Raw genomic sequence first — 26,045 nt, 5'->3', positions numbered from 1 at the left:
AATTCAGGAGTCTATATTTTATTTTAGAGGCAACAAGGAAACACAATATTGCCCGCCTTGGGTTTTGAGAAAATCACATCATAGTTTAAGTTTGAGTTGGGAAGAAGATAAAATGGAAGAGAGAAGTCTGATGAGAAGGCTAGAGGAAGCATCCAGGCAAAAAAGCAAGATGAAGTGAATCAGGGTGTTGCTGTATGAGTTAAGAGTCATGAACTCCAATGGTTCCATTATGCCACTGAGATCAAAAATGAATTCTATTTAACTCTTAAATCCCTTCACAACCAGGCCCTAATTTCTCTTTCCACACTTGTTTCTTATTACTTCTCTTCACACACTCAGGGACCCAACCAAGTCAGGCTTCTGAGTATGACAACGGCCATGCACAAGGCAGGCAAACTTGTCTCAAGGAAACATCGAAGTAGCCTGAGGGAGAGACAGGGGCAAGCAGCATGGACCAGACAAGTCAAATCACCATGGCCATAATCACTATCTCCCCTCAGACCCTAAGTCCAAGAGCCTTGGGAAAAGGAAAGCTTCCAGTGCACCACCCTCAGCCATCATCCTGAGAAGCGGGCCAGGTACAGACACAGCCTGGCACTGGTTCCTCTCAAGCTATAGCAGCAACCATTCCAGATTCAAAAAGACAAAAGTTCTATCACCAGTCCTCAGCTCTGTCAAATAGCTCAACATCACAAAGTAATAGGATTTTATCAGTGGAGAGGCCCCTAAAGAGGCAGGACTCCTGGCTTGGCTGCTGCACTAAAGGACCATGGAACCTTTTTGTCTGACCTGCAGCTGAAACCGTCCAGGGGTTTTCTCTCTTACTAAGTGTGGACTCGGGAAGAGCAGGGACTGCCCAGCTTTCTGATTTGTAATCCCAAAGCTTGGCACAGAGTTCTGTGCTTAAGAGCTTGATACACACTTTATTCATTCACTCTACTTTCCCATGTGACTGACAGCCCCTCCCCTCTCAGGTCTCCATGCCTTTACACCTGCCAATCTCCCAGGCCTGGAACACAAGGTTCTCCTCACCTTGATCCCAGGATTTCTTGCTTCAAGGCACAGCTTAAATACTATCTTCTCAAAGAAGTTTTTGCAAAAGCCTTAAGTGCTGATGCCCTTCCCCTAAAGGTATTTTCTAATTAATGGCCATGTATTTATTCCTTTTATATTTATTCTGTTTCTCCATTAGAAGGAAAGCTCCCTGAGAACAGAGATTGTTCAGTTCTTTGTATCTGTATCTCCAAAGTCTAACATAGTTCCTGGCACAGAATGAGGACTTAATAAATGCCTGTTGACTGACCAATGATCTAAGACCAAGCCTCCTGGAGAAACTGATGCCAAGATACAAAAGTAATGGAAAATTCTCAAAACTTTAGACAATAACTCTAATTTAGTCTCGAGTAGTTACCTACTCACCTTATCAGGGGTCATCAGCATGGCTGACTCTGATTTGATTCCAGACTGATGAATATTCACAAACATTCCAGAATCCAGCAGCCCCGCAGACCTGGTGTAACAAACAGGCACATCAGCTCCTTTACTATGAGAGGAAAGACAAGCAAAAACGATTTCACGTGTACAGGCTTTCACACCGTACCATACCATACCTGGTTGTTTCATTATCTGTTACAAAAGTTGGAGTTGCAGCCAATGGACTTCGGATATCTTTTCGGATGTAAATTTTTTCTGTTGAAGCTGCACAATTGGAAGATTTTTCTCTTGATACTTCAATAGGTTTCCTTTCACACTGTACAGCTGGGGGGGGGGGGGGGAATTAAACAATTATATCACCACTGAGAACTTCTGAAATTATAAGTGCAGAAGAGATGGTCAAAATAGAGGAAACAATTAGCATATATGAAACTAACAGAGAACCCCAAAACATAAGAAATTCACTTCAATTATCTCCCCCTTTATGCAACAAAGCTATCTTACAAAAAATTTACTCTAACATACCAATTTCATCTGAAAACATGAGAGAGAGGGGAAAGAAGAATTTGAATAAGGAGGTAGAAAAGAAGCAATCTGGGAGCTGGGAGAAGCAGGAAGGAGTCCTACCACCCAAGCCAAGGAAGGATAAGGTATTTAAAAGATTAAAAAAAAAAAAAAGGGGGAAGGTGACCAAGAGCACCAAATGCTCACAGTAGAGTCCAGAATGAGGACAGAAAAAAAAAGGATTTAATAACATGGAAATCACTAGTAACTTTCTTTGCAGGGGTGTGGAGGAAGCAATTTTTTAACAGAGAAATGAATGGAAGACAAGACAAGGAGTGGTTTGGTTTTCTTCAATATATTTACCAATAAAAGGGAGAAGAGACATGGGATAGTAGTTCCAGCAAAAGTCAAGAGAGAGGACAAGGGAGAATTCAAGATAGACTAGAGGAGGATGACTGATGTAGTGAGCTTCTAGGGGAAATAAGATGGAGCAGCATGATTAAAACTACAAGATGAATTAGCCTTAGTATGGAATAGGCAAAGGGAGGCAGAGGAAGAGATGGGGGAAAATGATGATCAGTATCGAGATAGAGAAGAAACAAGACAAATCAGGTTAAATGGCCCCTAGCTTCTCCATGAAGTAGGCAGAAGCATCATTTGCTTTAAAGATGGGGCTAAAGCAAAGATTGGGGATTTGAAAAGACATGAAAAGATTTGGATTATTTCTATGAGGAATAAAAGAGGATCAAGAAATAATGACTTAACAAAGTTGTTGAGGTGCTGTAACTAAATTCATGATGGTTGAAATTAGTATGATTTTGAAACTATTTTCCAGTGATGCTTACTCTCAGAAACAGGGGAATCAGATGGCTGACTTACCTAAGGCTGAGTACTAATGAAGGAAAAGTTGACAAGTGGGGAAGGATGGCATTCTTGAATAGCTGCTAGTAAAAGACCAAATTGAAAACCAGGGGATCAAAATTAGGCATAAAGGCAACTGAAGTGATTTGGTGACACAGATTAGGAAATAAGGTGGGGTGCCCAAGGGCCAGAGGCCAAATTATAAAGAAAAGGTTGAATATTGAGAGAGAAGGAAAAAAGATAAGTAAAGTTACATATGCTAAGGAGACAGAAGACGTCAAAGCAGGTCCAAGAGCTGGGTAAGTAGGAGGAGTGATGAGGCCTAGGGTTTGCAAAGGGTTCCTTGACAAGATGAATCCTGAAGTCCCCAAGGAAGATGGCCCAATTCAGATTAGGCAAGACTGAGTCAGGTGCTAGTCACTGAAGAAGATGGGCAAGAGACCTAGAAGTGAAGCATCACTGAAATAAAAAAAAAAAAAAATCAAACTGGATGGGACAACATGATAGCATTGACCTGGAAGGTGCTAGCACAGAAAAATAATTTGGGAAAGATAATGGGATAGCACAAAGAAACTCTTCTCTTGGACCCGAGGAAGGCCAAGGTCTCCCATTTCATCCAGGGCCATCTCCAGTTGTCCTGATCTCTATCTGGCCAGTGGACCCAAGAGGCTCTGGAGGGAAAAGTGAGGCAGATGACCTTGCACAAGACCCTTAAGTTCTTGGACACTTAAGTCCAAACCACTCATATGTCATGGCATCACTTCCCTGATATCAGAGTCCTCTTCCAGAATGAAGGACAACCTCTGGGGTCAGGAGAGAAATGGGGAGAGAGAAAAGGAATAGCCTCCATTAGGATGCTGTCCCTCCTCCATCTGCCTGGAGGTATCCCTGGCTTCCTGCAAAATTGAACTCTAGTTCTCCTCTTCATGGGGCCCTTCTGAGCTTCTCCTCAGCTAGTGCTTCCTCTGGGCCCCAAGATGAGCCTCTATCAATGTGGTGGATACCTTAAATCTACATGTTATCTCCTCCATAGGAATGCTGGCTCCTGGAGGACAGGGACAGTTTGGTTTTGTCTTTGTATTCCCACACTTAATATATAGTAGGAACTTCAATAAATAAAACTGATTGACCCTTTGTATATATCACCGTTAGGAGCTAAGGGACACAAATATGACTTGGTCCTTGCCCTCAAGGACTTTGCAGTTTAAAGGAATTTCAAGAACTATTCTATTTATATGCAGAAACCACATGTCAATCAGAGCAAGAAGCTTGGAATAACCAAGGAAAAGTTAAAGGGTAGAGAGGAGTTTCAAAATTAAGGAGAATCCTAAAGATTAGATGGAAGGAACTAAAGATGCTATTAGTTACAAGAAACTAAGATTTGTATAGATTTGGGGAAGGAGAAACAATGACAGGAAAACTGTCTTCTGTATTAAAAAAACTGACATGTTGAAAAAGAAGATTTATTCTGCTTAGTGCCAGAGGGCAGAGTTATGACCAATGGATGAAAGCAGAAGAAAGATTTTTGGCTACATAAAGAATATATGGGTATGTGGTCTGCTTGGGAGTCTTTGACAGGGAGGATAATGTGACCTATTAAACCAAATATGGTAGACAATGCAATGTGTTCTGCCAGGATTCAGAAAATTTCTTCTTATTATTTGTATGATTTTAGGCAAAGCACTTCACCCGTTTAGGCTTCAGTAGCTCTTAAACGAGGACACATTAGACAATTGCTTAGGTCTCTTTCAATTCCACCATTCTATGACTTTCTATGTATATATAAATTCGGAAACTCAGGGTGATCTCAGAATGTAAAGTGTTCCCTTGGATTCCTCCTAAACAGAAAATGTCCTCTAGATGGTTGCCTAATAGAAATATTATAGAGAACTTACTGTCTGAGCTAGGAGGTTGAATTAGATGATTTAAAGTTCCTTCCTAATCCAAAATTCTAGGATCCCCAAAACCTTTTCTTTGAACAATGGGAAATTTCTGACAAGTAACTTAAATGTTTGACCAGTTTCCCCCTCATTTTAAAAAACTTTCCATTTATGTGACAGGAACAAATCAAAAGCAATAAATACACGTTTATGAGCAATTCCAATATTTACAAAATGCTATTTTTAAAAAATTAATGATTACCATTTATCTTTTAATCAGCATTCAGGATAACAAACATATCTAACAGTCACACAGTTAGGATTTTAGTCCCTGTTTACATTTGCAAAGTCAATAAATTCAATTCATCAAATATTTCTCAAGCACCTACTATATGCAAGGCACTGTCCTAGAAAAAATAGTTTCTATGCTATATTGCAGAATAAACTTTTAATTATTTTCATATACTAATTGAATGCTTAAATCTTTAAGATAAACCTGAACCATATAAGCTTGAATCATGTAAGCTTGAGGTCTTTCCATATGTTAATACAAGTAATGTATAGTTCAGTTTTTTAAAAGACTATCCACATTACTCCTACTCATTTCTTTTATAATTCATGCTTATACATACAATCTTGTTTCATTCCAAATGCAATGCATCTCTGTAATCTGCAGTATTGACAACGGTTTCGGTGGTGTTTGTTGATAATACAGTCTTTTGATCCTCGACACGAATAGACTAAGTTTTTTCGTATACTTCTTTTAAAAAATCCCTTGCAGCCTTCACAGGTTACTGCTCCATAATGACGACCTAGATTTAATTAAAAAAAAAAAAAAAAAAAGTTTGATTCCCTTAAAATTGTTGCAATAAATAAAAAGGGTGCTTTGACGACTAAAATATTGATAATATAATGTTTAAAATATTGGTTATAGTATACAGAATTTCATTATATATAGAAAACTGATACTTATGACAAAAGGAACATAAATGACATGATATTCAAATGAGATCGATTGATAGCTAAATATGCTACTAATAATTCTTAGGCACTATTGATTTAGTCATAAAATTTTAAATAATGTCAAATATATTAATTAATTGCTAAGTAACAGCAACTGGGTCATAAAATTGAATGTGAAAAGGAAAACATACCAATTGATCCTTGAAATAACCCACACCCTCAAAAAAAATTTAACACATGGTTTCAAAAAAGCTGATTAAACTCTATGCATATTAACATCTTGATTCATTATCACAATTGTACAATTTTAGCACAATAATATACATTCCCTAGTCCATTTGAATAATTTATAATAATAAAGAAATAATGAGAATAAAATATAAAATTTTATATATATTTATATAAAATATAAAATTCACTGAGCCCAAGAACTCTTCATTTGGGGCATTATCTGGAGTTGTGCAGACTGCAATCTATCTTTACTATATAATCATATTTGATTCTTTTTCTTGACTCTTTAGAGCTCCTATATAGCATATTAGACTTTCTCTGGTTCTCTTAACATTTTGTGGGTGTCAATACAACAGCTAAGGCTGCTCATCAGATCTATCCTCTCTCATTCTGTTTACACTGCTAGCATATAGTCTTTTCTGACCAGATATGTCCTTCATGATAATTTTAAGCACAAGTAATCCTTTAGGTCACCTGCAATTGTGATTCTTCTGAGATGATAGTATTCCCTGATTCATAATCATATAGCCTCTTTATCTTATGTTTAAAAGATGATTAACTAGTGGCAAGAAATACTCAAAGTTAATCAAGTATTGCCCAGTTTCCCCAAGGGAATTTAACCCAATCTTTTTCCTATTCAATAAGTAAACCAGCTTACATCCATATTGCATGATGGACTAACTTTATAGGTTGGCCCATCCATAATGAGAGTCATCAGATACTATGCATTCTTTGCTCACAAGGCAACCCCTTTTTAATGACCATGACTCATGAATTAAGTCTTGTAGTTCTGGGTGGGGGAGAGGTTTCAATACGCATGGGACATCTTGCATGCCACTGGTGAATGATCTCCTAGTTTAGTTTTCGCTTGGTACACCTATCCAAGGAGAATAAAGCCTACTCATTGGTATGACAGCCTTATGTCAGCCAAACTTCAGTAACAAATGATGACAAAATTTAAGTCTTCACTATTATTCATTTTCATTTTCCAGAATCAATAGCATTGATGAGCTTTTGGCACATATAACATCAACTTTCTTCCTAAAGAAAGTATTCATCAAGGTGGAAGACTTATATGAACTAATGAAGAATAAAACAAGTAGAACCAATATAAATTAACAATGTAAATTAAAAGATAATTAAAAACAAGTTGAATTCTTAAGTAGCTGAAAAACCTACAAAAGTGCAGGGAAATTAATATATAATGGTACATTTTTAACACTATTTTCAGAGATGCAGTAGATAAGCAGGGCAGGAAACTGATGGGCAATGGCTAGATGTTTTTCCTCGATTCTAGAAAGTGTTCAATATTTGAGAAGGGAGGGGCTCTGTGTAGAGTGAGGGAAGCTAAAGACTGAGAATACAAAGACAAAAATAAAATTCTCTGCCCTCATTTTTAACATACATAATTTAACATACATGTATTGAACACCTACTGCAATAGGCCACACATTATCCTAAGCACTAGATATGCAAAGACAGTCCTTCCCTTCTGAGAAACTTGGCTTCCAGCTTGTAATGGAGGGAACAAATACATAAATAGATGCAGAATAAATGATAGATTATGAACAAAATAGACAAAATAGGTTAAGGTAGGAAGGGCAGAACCTTCCTGTAGGAGACAGCACTAGGGCTATATCATGAAGAGGGAATCTATGATTCAGAAGTAAAAAGGGAGATCATTTCCGGCATGGTAGACATACAGTTCGAAGATGGAGCATTATGTGGTAGAATGCTCTTTGGCTTTGTGGCTCAGGTTAAGCCAAAACAAACATGAATTTTGTTAATGTGGTATTAATAAGTAGAGACACACACACACACACACACACACACACCCATATACACACATGCAATGGCAATCAAGACAAAGATTTAGTCCCACGAGGCCAGGGTCACTCAGGAGAAACAGAGGTGTACAATGGCAAAAACTTTTAAATAGTTTTAGTTGAGTAAAAGTAAATGATGCTGCATATAGGAGGGAGTGTTCCTAATCAGAAGATCACTTATCAACACCAGATTTGGGTGAAGGTGGTTCTTAAGGGGACCAGAAACAAGGGCCCAAATCTATAACTGGGAATCCCAGAAGTGGATGTTGGCATATAGCCACTAGAATGAGCCAGGAGCTTCATCTAATCAGAAGCTGCGATTTTTTTATATGTTTGACATGGTCAGAAAATCAGAATAAGTCAGGATAGTGGTAAAGTACAGATTGGCTGTCACTGTTTCCATGTTTATGGTCTTAGAACCACTCAGGACTCCATAGTGAAGTCCAATTAATTATCTTAAAACATCAAACAATCACAATTTTGACAGAGGTTCAAAAAGAAGACCTATTGTCCTGACCCTAGAGTATGGAAGGTGTACTGTAAAATAAGACAGAGAAGAAAGAACAGAAGAAAGATTTTCCATTTGACCTTAAGAACCACATACTTTGGACTTAAGTAAAATCACTTTGGCAGTTGTATGGATTATAAACTGAATTAGGGAGAACCTAAAGGCAGGAAGGCCAATTAATCATTATAATAATCATCCACGTGAGAAGTAAAAAGGAAATGAACTCAATTTGTAGCAGTATGAGTAAACAAAATGAATCCAACATAAAAGATGCAGCGGAGAGAGAAATTATATGACTATGTATCTGACCATTCATGCATAATAAGCAAGAGTAAAAAGAGGAGAAAAATGACCATGTTGTAAACCTCAGTCATCAAAGAATGAAGATGCCTTTAACTTGAAATATGAAAGCTGGAAAGAGAAGTGAGGTTGATGGGAAAGATAACAAATTCTCTAGGGAACACTTTGAAAAGAATCTATGACATTCACTTGGTCCGTAAATAGCTGGACAGATGAGACCAAAACCCCAGAGAGAAGCTACTAGTACACATACAGTTGTGTGAATCACCTGCTGAGAGGGGATAACTAAACTCATGGGAGCTACCAAAAAAAGGTTTCTAGACAGAGAAGAGGAAACAGAACGGAGCCTTAGGAATTCCCCATGTTTTAGAAAGAATAATGCCAATGATGAGCTACTCATAAGGATGGAGAAAAAGAACCAATGTCACAAAGACATAGCTAGAAAACAGTAGCCAGGAAGATGGAGTAGTCAAGGAGGAGGACTGAGAAAATTTAACAATTAAAAATCACTGGTAGTTCTAGAAAGAGTCATTTCAGGGGACTGACAAAGTCAGAAGCCAAATTGAAAAAGGCTGAGGAGAAGAAACAGACGAAACAAAGAGAAAGGTTTTTTTTCTATAAGTCTGACTGAAAGAGCACAGATCTAATTGAGATGCTTAAATAGTAACAGTCTTATAAATAAATAGTATGTAATATAAAATAGTAATGTCTTATAAATGTTTCAAGTTTGGGAAATTGTTGAAGACTGTAGAGAACTCCAATAGATAGGGAAAGAATGAAAATTGGAGAGAAATGAATGGGGGAAAAACGTCATCAATAAAATGTTTTTTTAAAGAAAGTTATCATGATATACAGGATTAGGAATTTTAAGTCTCTGTTTTTATTTACTGACTGCAAATTATCTTTTCCAACGTATTTTTGGTCATCCTTGTGGCCAGTTGATGACCTACATCACTGAATATCAAGATTGATACTGATTTAGTGTGGAGGCTCCTGCCGAGTTCTTCATTACTTCTTTAACTCTCTAGAACCGAGGCTGGCACACAAGCCACGACATTTATGGTTTGTCTGTTCATGTTTATCATAAGCAAAGCAAAACAAGATGACTAAGTGTTCCGTGAAATGATGCTTGGTTGCCTTTGGGCACATGGTGAAACCAACACCTCTCTCCAAGGCAAATCTGTGAGCATGGCTTCAAATCAATTACAACTTCTTTGTCTTCTGACTTCCATTTACAGCACAAAGATCAGCAGTAGAACGAGAGCTACAAGAGGGCACAGGGAAGATCACTGCCTGCTTTTGTCAAGAACCAAGGTCAGCTCGGTAGCACAAGGATGACATTTACTCATTTATCAATAGCTGCCTCTTCCTGGGGTGCTCAAGACCAAAAATCTAGGACAATTCTATCAGGTTTTATTTTTGCATTTGTATTATTTGTTTTAACAAAAAAAAGGGGAGGAAATAAACCAAATTCTTCCATCCAACCTCAAATATCATTATAATATAAAAAATAAAATTTCTAATTCTTATCTCTATCCCTGGACAGTTGGAATATTTTCTAATAAATCATTTATAAAATGCTACCACTTACTTAAGAGATGGGCAAACAAAATTTTATCTATGATGGTTAGATGGACATATCTGATTGTAAGTATCACTTTTTAATTTTATAATGTAGAAAACAAACTAAACACATTCACCATGATGTTAAAAATAGGGTAATCTATACCAGCTATTTTTAAGGTACCCTTCTAATCTAAAATTCTATTATTTTAATAATACAATAATTTAATAAAGAAGAATCCCAATTTTTCTGCAGGGCCATCACCACCTACCAGCTGAATAAATGAAGATCAAGTTCATTCTTGGTTTTTAGGTAGCAAATATGAGTTCAGAGTGAAGGAATCATAATTAATATCATTACAAAGAGATTTTTTAGTTCCTATCTCTCCATCTATATAAAATGAATGTCAACAAAATGCTTCCATTCCAATGTTTTTATAATCTATTCATATTAAAATTTTCTGAAATGATTCTTTGTAGAATTTTTGGCTTGTTTATTTATTGTGATAACTCAAACACTAACTAATAATTTATTCTGCCATACCTGACAACAAATTAAGGCAGAGCATTCAATTTAATTGAACAAATCCATATCAAGTGTCTACTTAAATGATTAAGTATTAGATACTACAATTATCACAGGAAAAGAATTATATTAGCTTGAAATCGAGATAGATGAAAAATTAAAGTATTTGCATCTACCAAAGATTTTGTTACTAATACAAATAAGAAATTTTAAAAATAGACTGCCTAAGCAAGATAACTATATATATATATGTATACAGCCTAACAAGAACAAAAACCAAAGTACTGAGCAATATTCAAATTTTACATAATGTTTTTATGGAGATTAAGTGAGCAGTTAAAAAACTTCTGTAGGTTTTTTTTTTTTTTTTTAAAGTGAGGAAATTTAAAAGATAAGGGGAGGGAAAAGAGGAGACATCAGAAAATATCCTCAAGAATCTTTTAAAACTGCTGATCTCTTAATCAAAAATCACTACAGAACTTTTTTGGAGGCAATAGGGGTTAACTGACTTGCCCAAAATATCTCAGGCAGGATGTGAATTCAAGTCCTACAGATCCCAGAGCTGGTGCTACAAATGAAGCTTTAATTCATCTTAGAAGACAAGGATGTTCATCTTCTTGGGAACACAGACAACCAAAGAAATGAAAGATACTCGTTCCTCCTCTTCCCCCACAAAATGCTAAAGAGAATAATCATAGTTTATAAACAGTCCTGTTTCCTCTTCTACTTTATAAAGAGAAATGTTTATGTTTGGTATGTTAATTTAATAAAAACTTTAAAAAAAAAATAAAAAGGCACATTTTTTTTTAAAATATCACCTATAACTTTCCCCTTCTCTTCCCTTTAAAAAAGTTTAAATTATTTTTACATTCTTTTGATTCATGAATTTTTGTATATCTAGTATACTATAAATTACAATAGACATTAGTAGAACTGTAATGAGAAAACATTTTAAAAATGCAATCTTTAGAAAGATCCAATCAACTATCTTAGATTACTTTTAAAAAAAAAGATATAATCCTAGTTTTATCTATAATTTTTAAAAAATACTATTTAAGTACTATTAAGTATAATTTTTTAAAAATATTATTTAAGTAAAATTATTTAAATAAAAAGATGCTATGGATGCTATGTAAGGATTGCTTAAATAAGAAGTATAGCCCAAGATCAAATTTTACAAATTGTTTAATAAAAAATTTACCTGATGCTTTATCTCCACACACTACACACAGATCGAAAACTTTATTTGGTGTCTGGTCTGAAGAAGAATGATCTGTTAAAATCTAAAGGAAAAACAGCATTGTTGTTACTTAGCAATTTTCTCTCTACATTAAAAAAAACCAAACACCATCCTCCTTTTCCCCAGTTATTTGGAGTCTAACATCCATTCTGAAGATGGCTTTTAAAAAGTTATTTTTCACCTAGTCTTAAATTGTTTCTGTTAAGACAAAAAACACATAAGTTATCAAATGATCTTGGGTAGTTTTCAGAAGGAAATCTTTAAAACTACCTTTACTTGTCATGAAAATTAAAATAATAAAATTTCTTTTTAGCAATAATAAACAGTTGGTTTTAAGTACAATGCTCTTACACACACTCAACAGTTAATAATACCATGCACAGAGGACACAAATTATTACCACAAAACAGGACTGGTAAATTGTTTCTGGCATCTGTCTCCAAAAAACTGAGAGGCTGAGGTCTCAAGAGTCTGTACTACATGATTACACAATATAAACCATCTATCGCTCAAAAGGAAGAGAAGTGTATGTCTATGCTCAGTCCTTCCTTCAGTGAGAACCTCCCAGAGCTAAAATGCCATAGCTGCTCCATCTCTTTCTCTTAACATCCCATTCTCCCTAATTCTCTAGGGGTAGACATATCCCTGTGAACTACAGACAAATTAGAATAAATTGTTAGATATATGAATTTAAGATTTTAAATTTAGACTTGCTCAGGACTAAAATCTTCTTTTTACATAATTAAGAGCATGTAAAGCATTTTACATTCTTCAAAAAATTTTCAAGCAGATTATCCCATCAAATCCATAGAATAACCTCATAAGGTGGATATTAACAGATTTTATTAAGTTTTACAAATGGGGAAACTGAAAAACATAGTCTCACAGATTATTCAAGGTGTAATCAGGACTAGAATCCAGGTCTCCTGCTCCCTAGAGGCTATATTCTTTCTATTAAATGTTAGTAAAGTTGGTGAAACCCAAATATCATCACCATTTTACAGTCAGGAAAACTAAAGCTTAAGACAGCTGTTTAACAAATGATTTTCTTCTGATAATGCAAATCTTTTCTGGGCCACTAATACAGAAAATATAACAAAATGTAATATCAATCTTTACAAATAAAAGAAAATAAAGAAAATCAGATACATCAAAAAATGATTTTTAAAAATTCCTTAGGATCTATAAAATAGTATATAATTACAAAATAAATGTCAGTTTCTGAACAGACCAGTGATGAAAGGATATGAACAGATCACTTTCTAAAGAGAAAATAAAATGCAAATTGTATTACAGGAAAATACGAGAAATTTCCCCAAAATTAGAGAAATGTGTATCGGAGTAATTTCAAGCACCACTAGTCCTCCAGAAAAGCAAAAACAATTAAAAAAAAAAAAAAATGAGATGTAAGGGCTAAGGGAAAGGGGCACTCAGTTATACCTTCGTACCATACTTTTGGTAGTGCGCATCTCTGCAAATAATTTAGCAATCTTACTATTAGCATTTAGCAAAAACAGCCAAAATAAGCATACCTTATTAAAATCTGACTCTAAAACACCAAACATAGTGGTTCTCTACATTTGTAATCATAAAACAAAAGGCAAAAACTTCTTTCCACATGTCTTATGGTGGTCTAGACGAGGAGACCCTGGGTTCCTTCAAGCCACCCTGATGGGCTTTTACCACCTGGGAACACAGATCTGGCTATCACTGAGCCTGGTCAAATACACAATGGCTCTTGCCCTGTCTCAACTGGCCACTTAAGAGATATATTTACTGGCCATGACAACACAGGAAACAAAGAAAGCTATAAAATATCCTTTCTTCTTACCCACTGTCTTTCCATTTCTGAAACTGAATAAAAGTGGAGCTGACAGTGCTAATAGATCATTTTTAAACCATCTGTCAACATTCACTATTGATGAGAGTCTAAATATACAGCTAAGGGATGCCACAATACACAAAATGCCAGGCCCAATCAGGAAGAAGTGAGTGCAAATATGATCTTAGACCCTTGCCTGTGGGACCCTGAGCAAAGAACTTCACCTCTCAGCTTCAGTTTCTCTCACCTCTAAAATAGAGACAACACTAGTACTTGCTTTCCAAAGTTGTGAAGATTAAATGAGATAACATTTGTAAAGTTCTTAGTATAGTACCCAGAACATATTAGGTGCAACATAAATATTGGCTATCGTTATTGTTATTGTTATTATTATTATCCAAAAAACAACAAGAAAACATTCTCCTAGAGAACTACATTGGCTTCTCTTTGATGTTTGTGTTATAAACAAAACCAGAAAACAAAAAGAAGTTGCAGATAATACAGAAGGATGACAAGAGGCAAACATAGCAGATGTTCATATCATTTTATCACACACCCAAAGACAAGAAGAAGCATCATTTCATGGACCTTTGGGTCAAGAATCAATGTCTGCAAAATGTCCAACATGAAAATAACTTCAGGTGAGTCCAACATCAGGAAGAAGCAGCAGAAAAAAATCTACAAATAACTTCACAACATCTTACAAATTAAAACTACCTCCACTTTGATCCTCCATAACTTTAATTCGAAAAAGAGATTAGACAAGGATAGAAAATACTACAGAAGAGTTAAAGAATGAGAGTGGTTCAAGGCTTATAGATGGCAGAGGCCTCAAGTCTAAATATGACTATTTTCTCTGAAAAATAATTAAGAAATGCCAAATAATTTCACCTACCAAAAATGGAAATTGACAGGAAAGGACTCATTAGTAATGTGGAAGTTATTCTTGAATCAGCTGTGTACACTCAGCTATCTAAAGCAAAGTTCTACAGTCAGAGATCTAAAGCAAAGTTCTAAAAGCAAAGATCACAATTAATGCAAAACTTCTAGAAGACTAAAAAAAGATAAGAGTTACAACTGCAAACTAATACACTGAAATAAGTGACTAATGATTAAAAAAAAAAACAGGAAAAAGATAAAGGACGAGACATCAACACTAACAGTAATAATTTTATTAAGAAGTCTGGCTCATGAGAATCAACTGCCATCACAAGACAACCAAAAAGTCTGAACCACCTTCACACAGGAAACAATCTCTTCAAAATGAAGATGATTTGGCTACCATAAGGAAAAGACCTGTCTTAAGAGTAAACCCATGTGTAAACCTTTCAGATAAGGTTAAGGAAGGCACTTAAGCAGTAAGGCTCCATGGTACAGCAAGTCATCATAGGAAAAGCAAGTTTGGCGAGAAATCCAAATTAACCTGGGGCATTTTAGGATCAAATAAAAACAACAGACAAAAATATGGAAAGAAGTTGCAAAAAAAGGTAATTTTTTCCCACTCAAATAAGAAGCTTTTACCATGTTTGAGCTGTTCAGCACCATCCTTGATGTGCCTTGATGAGCAAACAGACATAGGCTTCACAACCAGGATAGACAAATTATATACTTCTGACATGCACAGGAAGGAGCCAAATTACTGGAAGACAGTCTTGAAGACAGTATTTTCCCCACTACCAAGTCAAAATTTGTTTTTTAACATCACAGACCAAAAACAACAGTAGTACTTTGCCAGCCACTAAACTACAAAGCTATGGGTAGCCCTAGAATATCAGCTGGCAAAAACCTGTTCCTTTCTAACACCATCTGAAGGCTGACTTCAACACATTCTCATAAAAATTTTGAATAGATGGGAAAATAAGTGATATGTAGGTAAGAATGTCCTACACACATCAAAAGTAACTAAGATTCTTCAAACGATATTAGATAAGCCTGGTTTGATGAAATTGGTCAGGGAGATCTGCTCAGCAAGATGTTCATTGCTGTCAGTAGCAAAACACTCAGAGAGAGCACAAAATCAAAGAGAAGGAATTTCTATAGTTGATGAGAACAAGGACTTGTTAATCTGGGGTCCATTAACTTTTTTTTAAAAATATTTTGATAATTACATTTCAAAAATTGAGAAGAATCAGGCAGCCAGGTAGGAAGAAAACTAAAATTAATTAAGTAGGAGGATAAAAACTCATAGAAGAAGAGAATATCTAGGAACAGAGAAGGGTCAGTAATAAATACTCCAAAGCAGTCCAGCAGAATGAAGATTAAGAAAGGCCAAAAGATTGGGCAAGAGTTCACTGTTAAACTATGAAAAGGCAAGTGTCAACTGAGTGATGACTTTTGAAGGTAGAGGGCAAAGGTCTGAGATAGAGAGAGAAGTGGAGAGATAAGGAGAAAAGAAAGAATCAGGAAAGACTTCTAAGAGGAGGAGATAGGAAAGAGTGATTACCCAAGAAAAAGAAAATGCTGGATTAAGAGAAGGCAAGATAATTTCAAATTAGAACAGATAATGCATGAAAGAGAGAAGAATTAACTTGGGCTGGAATGGGAACCATAATGGATCTTTAATGCCCAAGTAACTAATGTGATTTTTATGCTACTGGAAATAGAGAATTATTGAAGAGGAGTGATGTTATGATTCCTTCAAAATCCAGAAAATAACAATGACAAGTGTATGAACGATAAATTAGACATGCGAGAAAGTTGGGAAGTTATTAAAATAGTCTAAATGAGAAATAACAAAGCCTTGAATTAAGATGGTGTAATGGACATGGACAGATGGAAAACATATTTTGCAAGTAGAATCAAAAAGATTTAGCAACTGATAGGGAAAAAAAAATGGCAATGATAAACAACATTTTGAAATGGAGTAATTGAAAGGGTCCACAAAGCAAGGGTCCCACAAATTGATCTGGCCATTTGAAAAACTACATGTGACTAGCAAGACTTAAGAAAGTCATACAAATTAAACATTATGTTGATGGTAGAATAAAGTATGTGTTATCTGAGAAGCCCTTTGGATACCATATTATTTTACACAAATAAGTATTTAATGAGTTCAATGAATGGCTTAGCACCTTGCACATAGTGGTTATCCCCAAATTGTTTGCTGAATGAATTGAATGATAATATTAATACAAATTTTGTCAGACATATAAAAATAGAACTGTTTCAATGGTTCATTTTCCCATAACATTAAATATTAAATAAATGAAGAAAAGGTTATATTGTTTTCTTGCTGAAGCACGATCAGCAGGAAAAGTTAAATAACTTAAAAGTTGTAAAAATACCTAGGTATTATCTTCATTCAGCAAACATGTAATTCACAGTTTCAAAAAGAATTCTCATTTTCTGTTCATGTTTAGTATTTAAAAATAAAATTAAAAAAGAAGAATGTATCTGTGATAAAATTTTAATTATCTATGCCAATTCAGAAACACAAAACTCTAAATAACACAAAAGCATTAGCATCAAAATTATTTGGAGGTAGTGTCCTGCCCACTTAAAAAACTCCACATTGCCTTTCTTTGTCTAGCCTTGACCCATTCTTGACCTACCCTACTGCTACAAGTCCAAGAAAGAACTGCAATGGGTCTATCACTACAAAGAATGGACAAAGCAGACTATCCACTCACACATCATCAAAGTTCCTCTCCCTTGTGAACAGCAATGGTGTTTTGTAGTCATTTTTTGTACATAAGATAAATTAAGACTTTTGGGAATCCCCTTTGTTTTACCTGGATATGCTGTGCAGACAGATCAGGAGTTGCAAAGTACAGCTGGTTGACACCTGCAGCATCTGGAGCTGTGAGGAACACTTTTCCTGGAGTGGAGTCTTGCCTGGCGAGAATTACTTTGCTTGGTGTGGCGCCATCATGATTGGTTAGGATGAACTGCTTGCCTGGCGTGCTCTGACCCAGGGCTGTCACAATCTGAATTTTCTGGCCAGTCTGCTGGTCTGTAACAATCTAATACATTCGTTTTGGTTTATTAGTCTATATTATTTTTTCATTCTGGTGTCCCCAGGGACATAAAAATGAATCTTTTAATGGCTGGCATACAAACTAGAATACATTCAACATGATGTAATCAATATACAGAAGTAATCCTACAACTTTTATATCCAGGCTAGGAGAGGGGTTGGTGACCTATTATCTTGAAATAATTCTTTCTTGTTCTACCACTGCTAATGACCTAGAACTGTCCTATTTATCTGCAGACTCTGGCTGGAATCGTTGTGTAATACATTTTCAGATCTGAAGGACTTATGGTAAGACCAAACTCCATTTTATTTATTGGTCTCGATCTATATACAGCAAAAGAAGCACTGGATTGGGAGTCAGGAAACATGGGTTCAAATTTGAAATTTGCCTCTAAGTATCTAGGAGAGTCTGCACTTAACCTCACAAATATTTTATTGCTACCTTCATTTTGGATAATGTTATTCCATATCTACAGCTATTCGAGAGCTAACCTTGTATAGATAACTGAATATATTTTAGGAAGTTTATATTAAGAGGATTTGTAAACAACAATCTACAAGTCAGAGAGAAAGGTGTCATGGTCTTTAGGAGATGAGGACAAAACACACTCCAGTCCTAGAAGATGACCAGCACAAAGACACTGAGATGAGATGGAACATGTGGGGACAGAGAGAAAGCCATTCAGCAGCACCATCAATTGCTGAATGGGGAATAACGGGCAATTATTCAAAGTTTGCCAAATATTATATGCCAAACACTGAGAGAAAAGGCAGTCCCTGCCCTTAAAGAGGTTCACAATCTAATGGGGGAGAAAATATATAAATATCTATAAAGTAAATTACAAATTAGAAGAATTCACAGAAGGAAGTGGGATTGTCTTCACGTAGAAGATAGGATTTCATAAGACTTTAAGATAGCCAGGTAAGTCAGTAATTGGAGCAGAAGAGGTAGGGTGTTCCAGATATGGGGAACAGTCAGGAAAAAAATGCCTGCAGCTGAGAGATAGAATGTCTTGCTTATGAACAGTCAGAAAACCAGTCATTGGATTGAAGATACATGGAAGGATTATAAGGTAAAAGAAGGCTGTGGGAAAGACTTCGTGTTTCTTCCTGAAGGCAATAGGAGCCACTCAAGTTTGCCTGCAGGGTTATGGAGGAGGTGTGTGTGGGGGTGGGAGTGGGGGGGAGAGGGGAGCGGGGGAGGGGGAGGGGAGGTGTGACCTGCCCTTTAGAGTGACTGAATAGAGGATGGACCAGAGTGGGGAGAGACATAAGATGGACAGATTCACTTCCAGGCTATTGCAACAGGCCTAGAGAGGTGACCTAGGCCTGCACCAGAATGGGACTAGTGTCAGCGGAAAGAAGGAAGTATAGTCAAGAGATGGCGCAGAAGTGCTATCAATATTCCTTGCTGACACCTTAGATATGAGGGGTGAGAGACAGGAGTTCAGGATGACTCCTAGGCTGTGAGCTTGAGAAACTGAGAGAATGTGATGTCCTCTAGAGGAATAGAAAAGAAAGGAAGGAGAGGGGATTGGGGGGATGAGTTCAGGTTTGGACATATTGAGCTCAAATTGTCTATGGGCAGGCAGTTCAAGATGTCTGAAAGACATATCATAATGTATAAGAAGACCTGCAGCTGATCTTGGTGACTGGCAAATAGAGAGAGAAGAAACAGAAGCAAGTGTTAGATTTTCTATTCTTGGGCAAAAGATGACTGCAGATGGCAAGCAAGTGCAGTTGTGAAATTAAAAGACGCTTGTCCTTGGAAGGAAAGTTCTGGCAAATTTGGACAGCAGACTAAAAAGCATACATGTCACCTTGGCAACAAAGGTCTGTATGAGCCAAGCTAAGTTTTTCTCGGAGCAATCTTAGGTTGTGAAAATTTGCCATAAGGAAAGCCAAGTACCACAGAATCAAGTTTCAAAATGTGGTGAATACTTGGAGAGATATCGAATCAGTCAGTACTTAAATTAATTCAGACTCTTCACTGGAAGCTTCAAATACTGAAACTGAAGCTGACTGGAAAAGCTCCCTGGATGCTGGGAAAGACTGAAGGCAAAAGATGGCATAGGATGAGATGACTAGATAGTGCCAAGGAAACAACAGATATATAGTGGACAGTCTTTGAGAGACAGTGGAGGAGAGAAGGGCTTGACATACTGGACACAACTGGACAACAACAGAAACAGTTTATGGACAAGGTGTGCAGGGTTTTAGAAGACAAAGAGATTAATTTCTATTTGATCTTAACAGCAAAAAGGAGTCCATGGAGAGTACTGACTCTGGCAACAATGGGAATTACAGTGGGAAAAAATATGAGGCAGGGTGAAAGGTGATGAGGATCTGACTAGTGTGGTGAGCCAGGAGGGAGGCAGGTATGAGAGCTGCTGAGGAGAGGGACAGGGCAAGTGCATGGTGTCATGATGAGAGCTGGGCTTGGCATCAGGCCCTAAGGTCGAGTTCTGCCTCAAAAACTTCCAGCTGCATAGCCCCAGGCAAATGACTTAACCTGTCTGAAGTGAATTAGCCTCATCTCCAAGAGAGGTTTCTTCCTGCTCCAAGTCTGACCTTATGATCCCTGATATTTAAAAACTGACTGAATACAGAGAGGTTGAGATTCCCCCCAGTATAGTTTTGCTGTTTACTTGCAATTCAACTTCTCCTGCAATACCACTTGGTGCATATGTTTAATATTGATATTTTTTCATTATCTATGATACCCTTTAGCAAGATGTAGTTTCCTTTCTTAACTCTTTTAATTAGATCAATGTTTTCCTTTTGCTTGATCTAAGACCAGGATAAGCTAACTCTGCTTATTTTACTTCAGCTGAAGCATAAATATGTATCTCTCTGCTTCAAATGTGTTTCTTATAAGCAACATATTATAGGTCTGGCTTTTGATCCACTTTCCTATCTGCTTCTGTTTTATGAGAGTTCATCCCTTTCACATTCACAGTTAAAATGACTGTATTTTCTGCCATCTTATTTTTCCCAAATTAAGACTTTTCCCTCTCCTTGCACCCTTTCCTTCCTCAATGTTTTGCTTCTGATCACCACCTCCCTCAATTTTCTTTCCCTTTTTTCAATCCCCCCTTTCTTATCCCTTTCCCCTTTTACTTGTCCCCTTTTTCTTTCCCCTCCTACTTCCCCATAAGATGAGATAAATTTCTATACCAAAATTATGATAGTCCAAGATTCAAACAATGTTCATCCCCCTTCCTTCTTTCCCTCAATTATAATGTAGTTTACCCCCATTTTACCTCCCATTTTCTCTTTTTCCATCACAATGCCTTTTCCATCCCTAATTTTGTTTTTTATCATCACAATAAAGTCAACTTATATCTACACACTCTTTAGAGTATACCCCTTCCAACTGCCCTGACAAATGTACAGTCCTCCAGAGTTACATGTATCAGCTTCCCATGTAGGGATGTGAACATTTTACATCTATCATCTTCCCATGTAGGGATATGAGCATTTTAACCTTTAAAAAATATAGGCTTTTTTCCTTTCCTTTTTAACTTTTTATGCTTCTCTTAAGTCTTGTATTTGAAGATCAAATTTTCTTCAGCTTTGGTCTTTTCATCAGAAATGATTGAAAACCTCCATTTCATTGAATGTCTATCTTTTCCCCTAAAAAATAATGTTTAGTTTTGCTAGGTGGTTGATTTTTGGTTGTAGTCCAAGTTCCTTTGCCCTCTGATTATCATATTATAGGCCCTTTGATCCTTTAAAGTAGAAGCTGCTAGGTACTGGGTAATTGTGATTGTAGATCCTCAATATCTAAATTGCTTTTTTATGGTTGCTTACAATATTTTTCCTCTGATAATTCTTGAATTTAGCTGCAATATTTCTTGGGAGTTTTCATTTTGGAGTCTCTTTCAAAAGTGATTCTTTCAATCACTATTTTGCCCTCTGGTTCTGGGATAGCAGGGCAATTTTCCTTTATGATTTCTTGAAAGATGTTGTCCAGGTTTTTTTTTTTCATTATGTCTTTCAAGTAGTCCAATAATTCTTAGATTATTTCTCCTGAATCTATTTTCCCAGTCAGTTATTTTTTTCAATAAGATATTTTACATTTTTTTCTATTTTTTTGATTTTGACTGATTCTTGATGCCTCATTGAGTCATTCACTTTCATATGTTCAGTTCTAATTTTTATTGAATCATTTTCTTCAATTAGCTTTTAACCTCCTTTTTTAAACCTCCTTTTGCATATTATTATATTTTTATTTTTAATTATTTATATTAATTATATTTTTAAAAGAATTGTTTTGTCCATCGGATATTTTTCCATTTTACCACTTCTATTTTTCAAGGAAGTGTTTTCTTCAGGACATATTTTTTACAATTCACTTTATTTTTTAAAGAGTTGGTTTTTTTAGTTAATTTCTGTGTTTCCTTTTCCAAACTCTCCAAAGCTCATTTCTTTACTCAATTTTCTTCTAATTCTCTTTTAAGATCCTTTTTGAACTCTTCCAAGAGAATCTTTTAGGCTGGAGACCAATTCATACCCAACTTTAAGGCTTTATCTAGAGACATTTTGCCTTTGTTCTTCTCTTCTGGTTTTATGTTCTATTCTTCCCTGTCTCCACAGCAGCTAGCTCTCAAAGATCCACACTTCTTTTTAAAGGTTGAGGTCTGCTTCTAGGCACAAGGGAGATTGTCCCGAGGTTCCTCTATAGGACTGTCTTTACATTGATTGCACTGGGAGGCTTCCCCACTGTGCTGGGTGAGTTTGGCTAAGTTCTGCCTGATATGCTGGGGTTCACGGGCTTATTACTTGCCTTTTGTAGTTGCCCCGGAGGTCTCACAGTTAGCCTGCTAATCCACTGGCCTTCTGAATCAGAACAGGGTAGCCAATGCTGCTGTATTTTAGCTAAGAGCCTCCTGCTAGATTTCCCACACCAGGCCTTTCCACCCTGGATCTCCCCGCGCTGCACCTGCACTGGGTTCACATTCCTTCCTGAGCAATTGAGAAATACCTTTCCTGAGGTCTTTTCAAGATAGCTTATACTAGAAAATTATTACAATCCAAATGTTTGTGAGTTGTCACTTCAAAATCTGTTCAGAGGCTTGATCTAGTATTGATTCTGAGGGAAGCCAGGAAGAGCTCAGGCCAAGTTCTGTCCATCCTGGCTCTGCCCCCTTTTCATAATTTTCTTGCATTGTACTCATTTTCTTTTTCCAATTTTTCTTTGACTACTCATCTCTTTCTTTAGTGCTTCTAGGAATTCTTGTTAGGCTTGGATCCAATTAACATTTTCCTTTGAGTCTTTGTAGCTGTTTCACAGTGTTGTATAATTTCCCAAGTCCTCCTTGCTACTATAGTAGGTTTTTATAGTCAAGTTGTTTTTTTTTTAATTATTGTTTCCTCATTTTTTTACAACCTACTTTTTAATTTTGAATTTTATGTTAAAGTTGGGCTCTCTTCACCTAGGGGTGGAGAAGGTACTGGGCCAAGCTTCAGCCTTTTTCATGCTGTTATTTTCAGAGCTAGTTCTGGGGGACTTTAAGTTTTTGGTGCTTCCAAAGTAGTGTGATTCTAGAAGTGTGGCCACTGTTCTCATGGTCTATGCTCTGTTCTTTACCTAGGAAGTACCCCTGTTTCTCTTGTAACTTCCTTATCAGGCCTCTTCTCTGATCTGATAATGTGACCAGTGTGCCCCTAACTCTCTTGTGATCAACCACCAGTACTCCTTTTTACCCTAAAAATCCAACCTAGGACTGTGTATGTGCAACAGAGCTGCAAATCAGTACCAGCTGTACCCAGTACCAACAAAGGATGCTTTCTAATCTGTTTCTGAGCAGCTGTTTAATTCCCTTCCCATCTCTGATCTGAAAGTTCTCAAAGCTATGACTATGACTGCTGTTGCTGCTGATCTCTATCCAGACCTACCTACCTCTTGAGTTTTCTTAGGTTGGAAAATTAACATACCACAACTTTTTGTTGGCTCTGGTGCTCCAAAATTTGATTTGAAGCATTATTTTAAAGGAAGGAAATATTGGGAGAATTCAACTGGGTGCCTGCCCCTAATCTGCCATCTTGGTTCTACCCCCCAAAATAACAAATATTGTTAAGGAGCTTTACTAAGAAAATACTAACAAATATTTAAAAAATGAACAATAACTGATTGTGAACTACAAGCTCCTCCAACCACTTGTATAAAAGACTGTATCAATAACTGTTCAAATAATCTTCTCATACTATAGTCTCTAATGCCCACTATCTTGTAAATTCCACAGCTCAAACTGAAAGTTTTTCTTCACTAGCAGATAATATTCTTAACAGCATGTAATACATGAACAAAACTCAGAAGCCAGGGATGAGAAATTCCAATCTATTCTCTGACAAATCCTGTAAAAGCTATACATGTACTTTGGTAAACTATTTTCTTGGTTTTCAATACAAAGTTCTGTGGAGAGCATTTTAGAACTGACCGACTGCAGTGACACTATATGATTTCAATTCTGCTCTTGCTACTGATTGGCAATCATTTGATTATAGTCTTGAACCAATTCCCTGGCACACTCATGTACATCCAGTTCCATAAACCCTTTATTCCAATGCTTTAGCCCCCTGGCTTCCCACATTCTAATCAAATTGCTAGAATAATTAATGATTTCATTCCAGTGCAACTCAAGTCATTTCTTGGAGATTCTTGGTTTTATGGTATCTCTCTGACATCTCAGAATAGAGCAATGATACCCCAGAGTTCTGAGAAGCCTGGCTTGTTCTGGTCTAAACACTGCTTTACCTTTGAGAGAAATAAAGGAAGGAGCTCCGCTCTTATTGTCTCTCTCTTCAAGCAAAATGGATTGTAGGCTACACAAATGAAACTAAGAGATTGCCTTCTTGTGGGTCTGCCCCAGACCAGGCCTTTGATAATTCTCTTTCCTATTGTCTATCATCTTTTGATATGGAGGAAGTCATTTATGGTAGTTTCTCACTGAATTTCTTGATCACTATTACTCTGGAGTGAATTCCAAAGTTTTTCTAAATTAATTACATGAGAAATGGATATCATGTCTCCCTTTGGGTAGTCATGCTGGCCAAAAATTCAGTAGTGTCTCACTGTTTTATCTTCACTCTCTGGGGCATCTAACTACCTTGATCCTAGAAATTCTCCTCTCTTATCTTCACAGACATTGCACATCTCTTTGTGGAAAACACATAGGAATATTATCACCAGATTTCAAAACCCACAGATCAAAGAGAAAATCTTGCAAGAAACAAGAAAAAAAAAAATTCAAATACACTGGAGCTCCCAATTAACAATTGTCAGGACTTTTCAGTAGCCACAATAAAAGACTGTAGGTCTTGGAATCATATCTATTTGCAATCAAAAGAACTAGACCTGGAACCAAAAATATCATGTCTATAAAAGTTATCCACAATATTTAATGAGGAAAAAATGGACAATCAATGAAATTACAGATTGTCAGGACTTTCTATCAACCAAACCCAAACTCAATAGAAAATTTAACATATAAGAACCAATATCAAAAACCAGTTTCAATAAACTTAACCAAGTGCTTGTTTTTTTTAATATGAAAATGTATACCATATGTTTAAGATTGACATCAGCAATAGGGTAGAAAAAAAAAAAAAAAAAAAAAAAAAAAAAAGATTAGGACAAAGTTGAGGTAAAAATAGAGGCATTAGAACAGGGAGGAGGGCTCATAGTTCTGAATATCTACTCACATTAGCAATGGGTTAAATAGACAACACTACATATATATCACTAAGAACATGGCACCCTCCAAACTCTATAAAGAAATAAGCAGAGAGGAAGGAGCAGAAGAAGGAAGCAAATGTTGAGGAAAGAAAACAAGGGAAGGATACCTGAGTGGGGGAAAGTTAAGTAATATCAAGGCAAGTAGGAGCAGAATTAAAGCAAAAGTTAATAGGGATAGGAAAGATATGGTGCATGGGGGGAGGGGAAGGAGGGAGATATGTGTGTATATGTATATATCTACATATGTATACATAAATATCTTCTTAGCAATAGCCTGCTTGGGAGAAGTAGAGGGGATGAAAGGGGAAAAAAAGAATAAAATAAAATAAAAAAGGTGTATAACAGAGAACAAAGGAAATAGAAAAATGGACTCTTATCAATATAATTTCTTCTATTATTATATATTCTTTCTTGAACTGCTAATTTATTGTAATATATTTTGAATTCTCCCTGATGTTCTGTGGGTACATGACAATGCTCTGCTTTGTTTTGTTTCGTATTACTTCTCTGGTTTTTTCTTGTTTTATTTTTTTTTTTTATAAAATAAATTTTAAGAATTTTAAATAGTAAAAATAAAAAAGGTTCAGAAAAGTCACAAGTTCTGAGTGAATTCTTTTCATAGTTTCAGGTTCTCTCGCATTAATCTTTACATTCAGATAATTGATTGTGA

At 36.2% G+C, this 26,045-nt stretch overlaps 1 protein-coding gene across 2 annotated transcripts in view; it reads right to left on the bottom strand.

Moving 5' to 3' along the window:
• The window catches only part of NR2C1 (nuclear receptor subfamily 2 group C member 1), an 87,245-nt gene that overhangs the window by 29,386 nt on the left and 31,814 nt on the right, over positions 1-26,045 (bottom strand). For both annotated transcript variants that reach the window (XM_003771036.3, XM_031939195.1), the window contains exons 3-7: positions 17,390-17,620; positions 11,798-11,879; positions 5,312-5,491; positions 1,611-1,758; positions 1,420-1,510 (exon numbers count right to left, since the gene is read on the bottom strand). In XM_003771036.3, coding sequence (XP_003771084.1) covers positions 1,420-1,510; positions 1,611-1,758; positions 5,312-5,491; positions 11,798-11,879; positions 17,390-17,620 — 732 coding nt within the window. The remainder of the gene's footprint in view (positions 1-1,419; positions 1,511-1,610; positions 1,759-5,311; positions 5,492-11,797; positions 11,880-17,389; positions 17,621-26,045) is intronic.

The sequence above is a fragment of the Sarcophilus harrisii genome, chromosome 5, assembly GCF_902635505.1.
Source record: "Sarcophilus harrisii chromosome 5, mSarHar1.11, whole genome shotgun sequence".
Taxonomy (NCBI): Eukaryota; Metazoa; Chordata; class Mammalia; order Dasyuromorphia; family Dasyuridae; genus Sarcophilus; species Sarcophilus harrisii.
The sequence above is the reverse complement of the archived record's forward strand: the minus strand, read 5'-3'. Positions and strand labels throughout refer to the sequence as shown.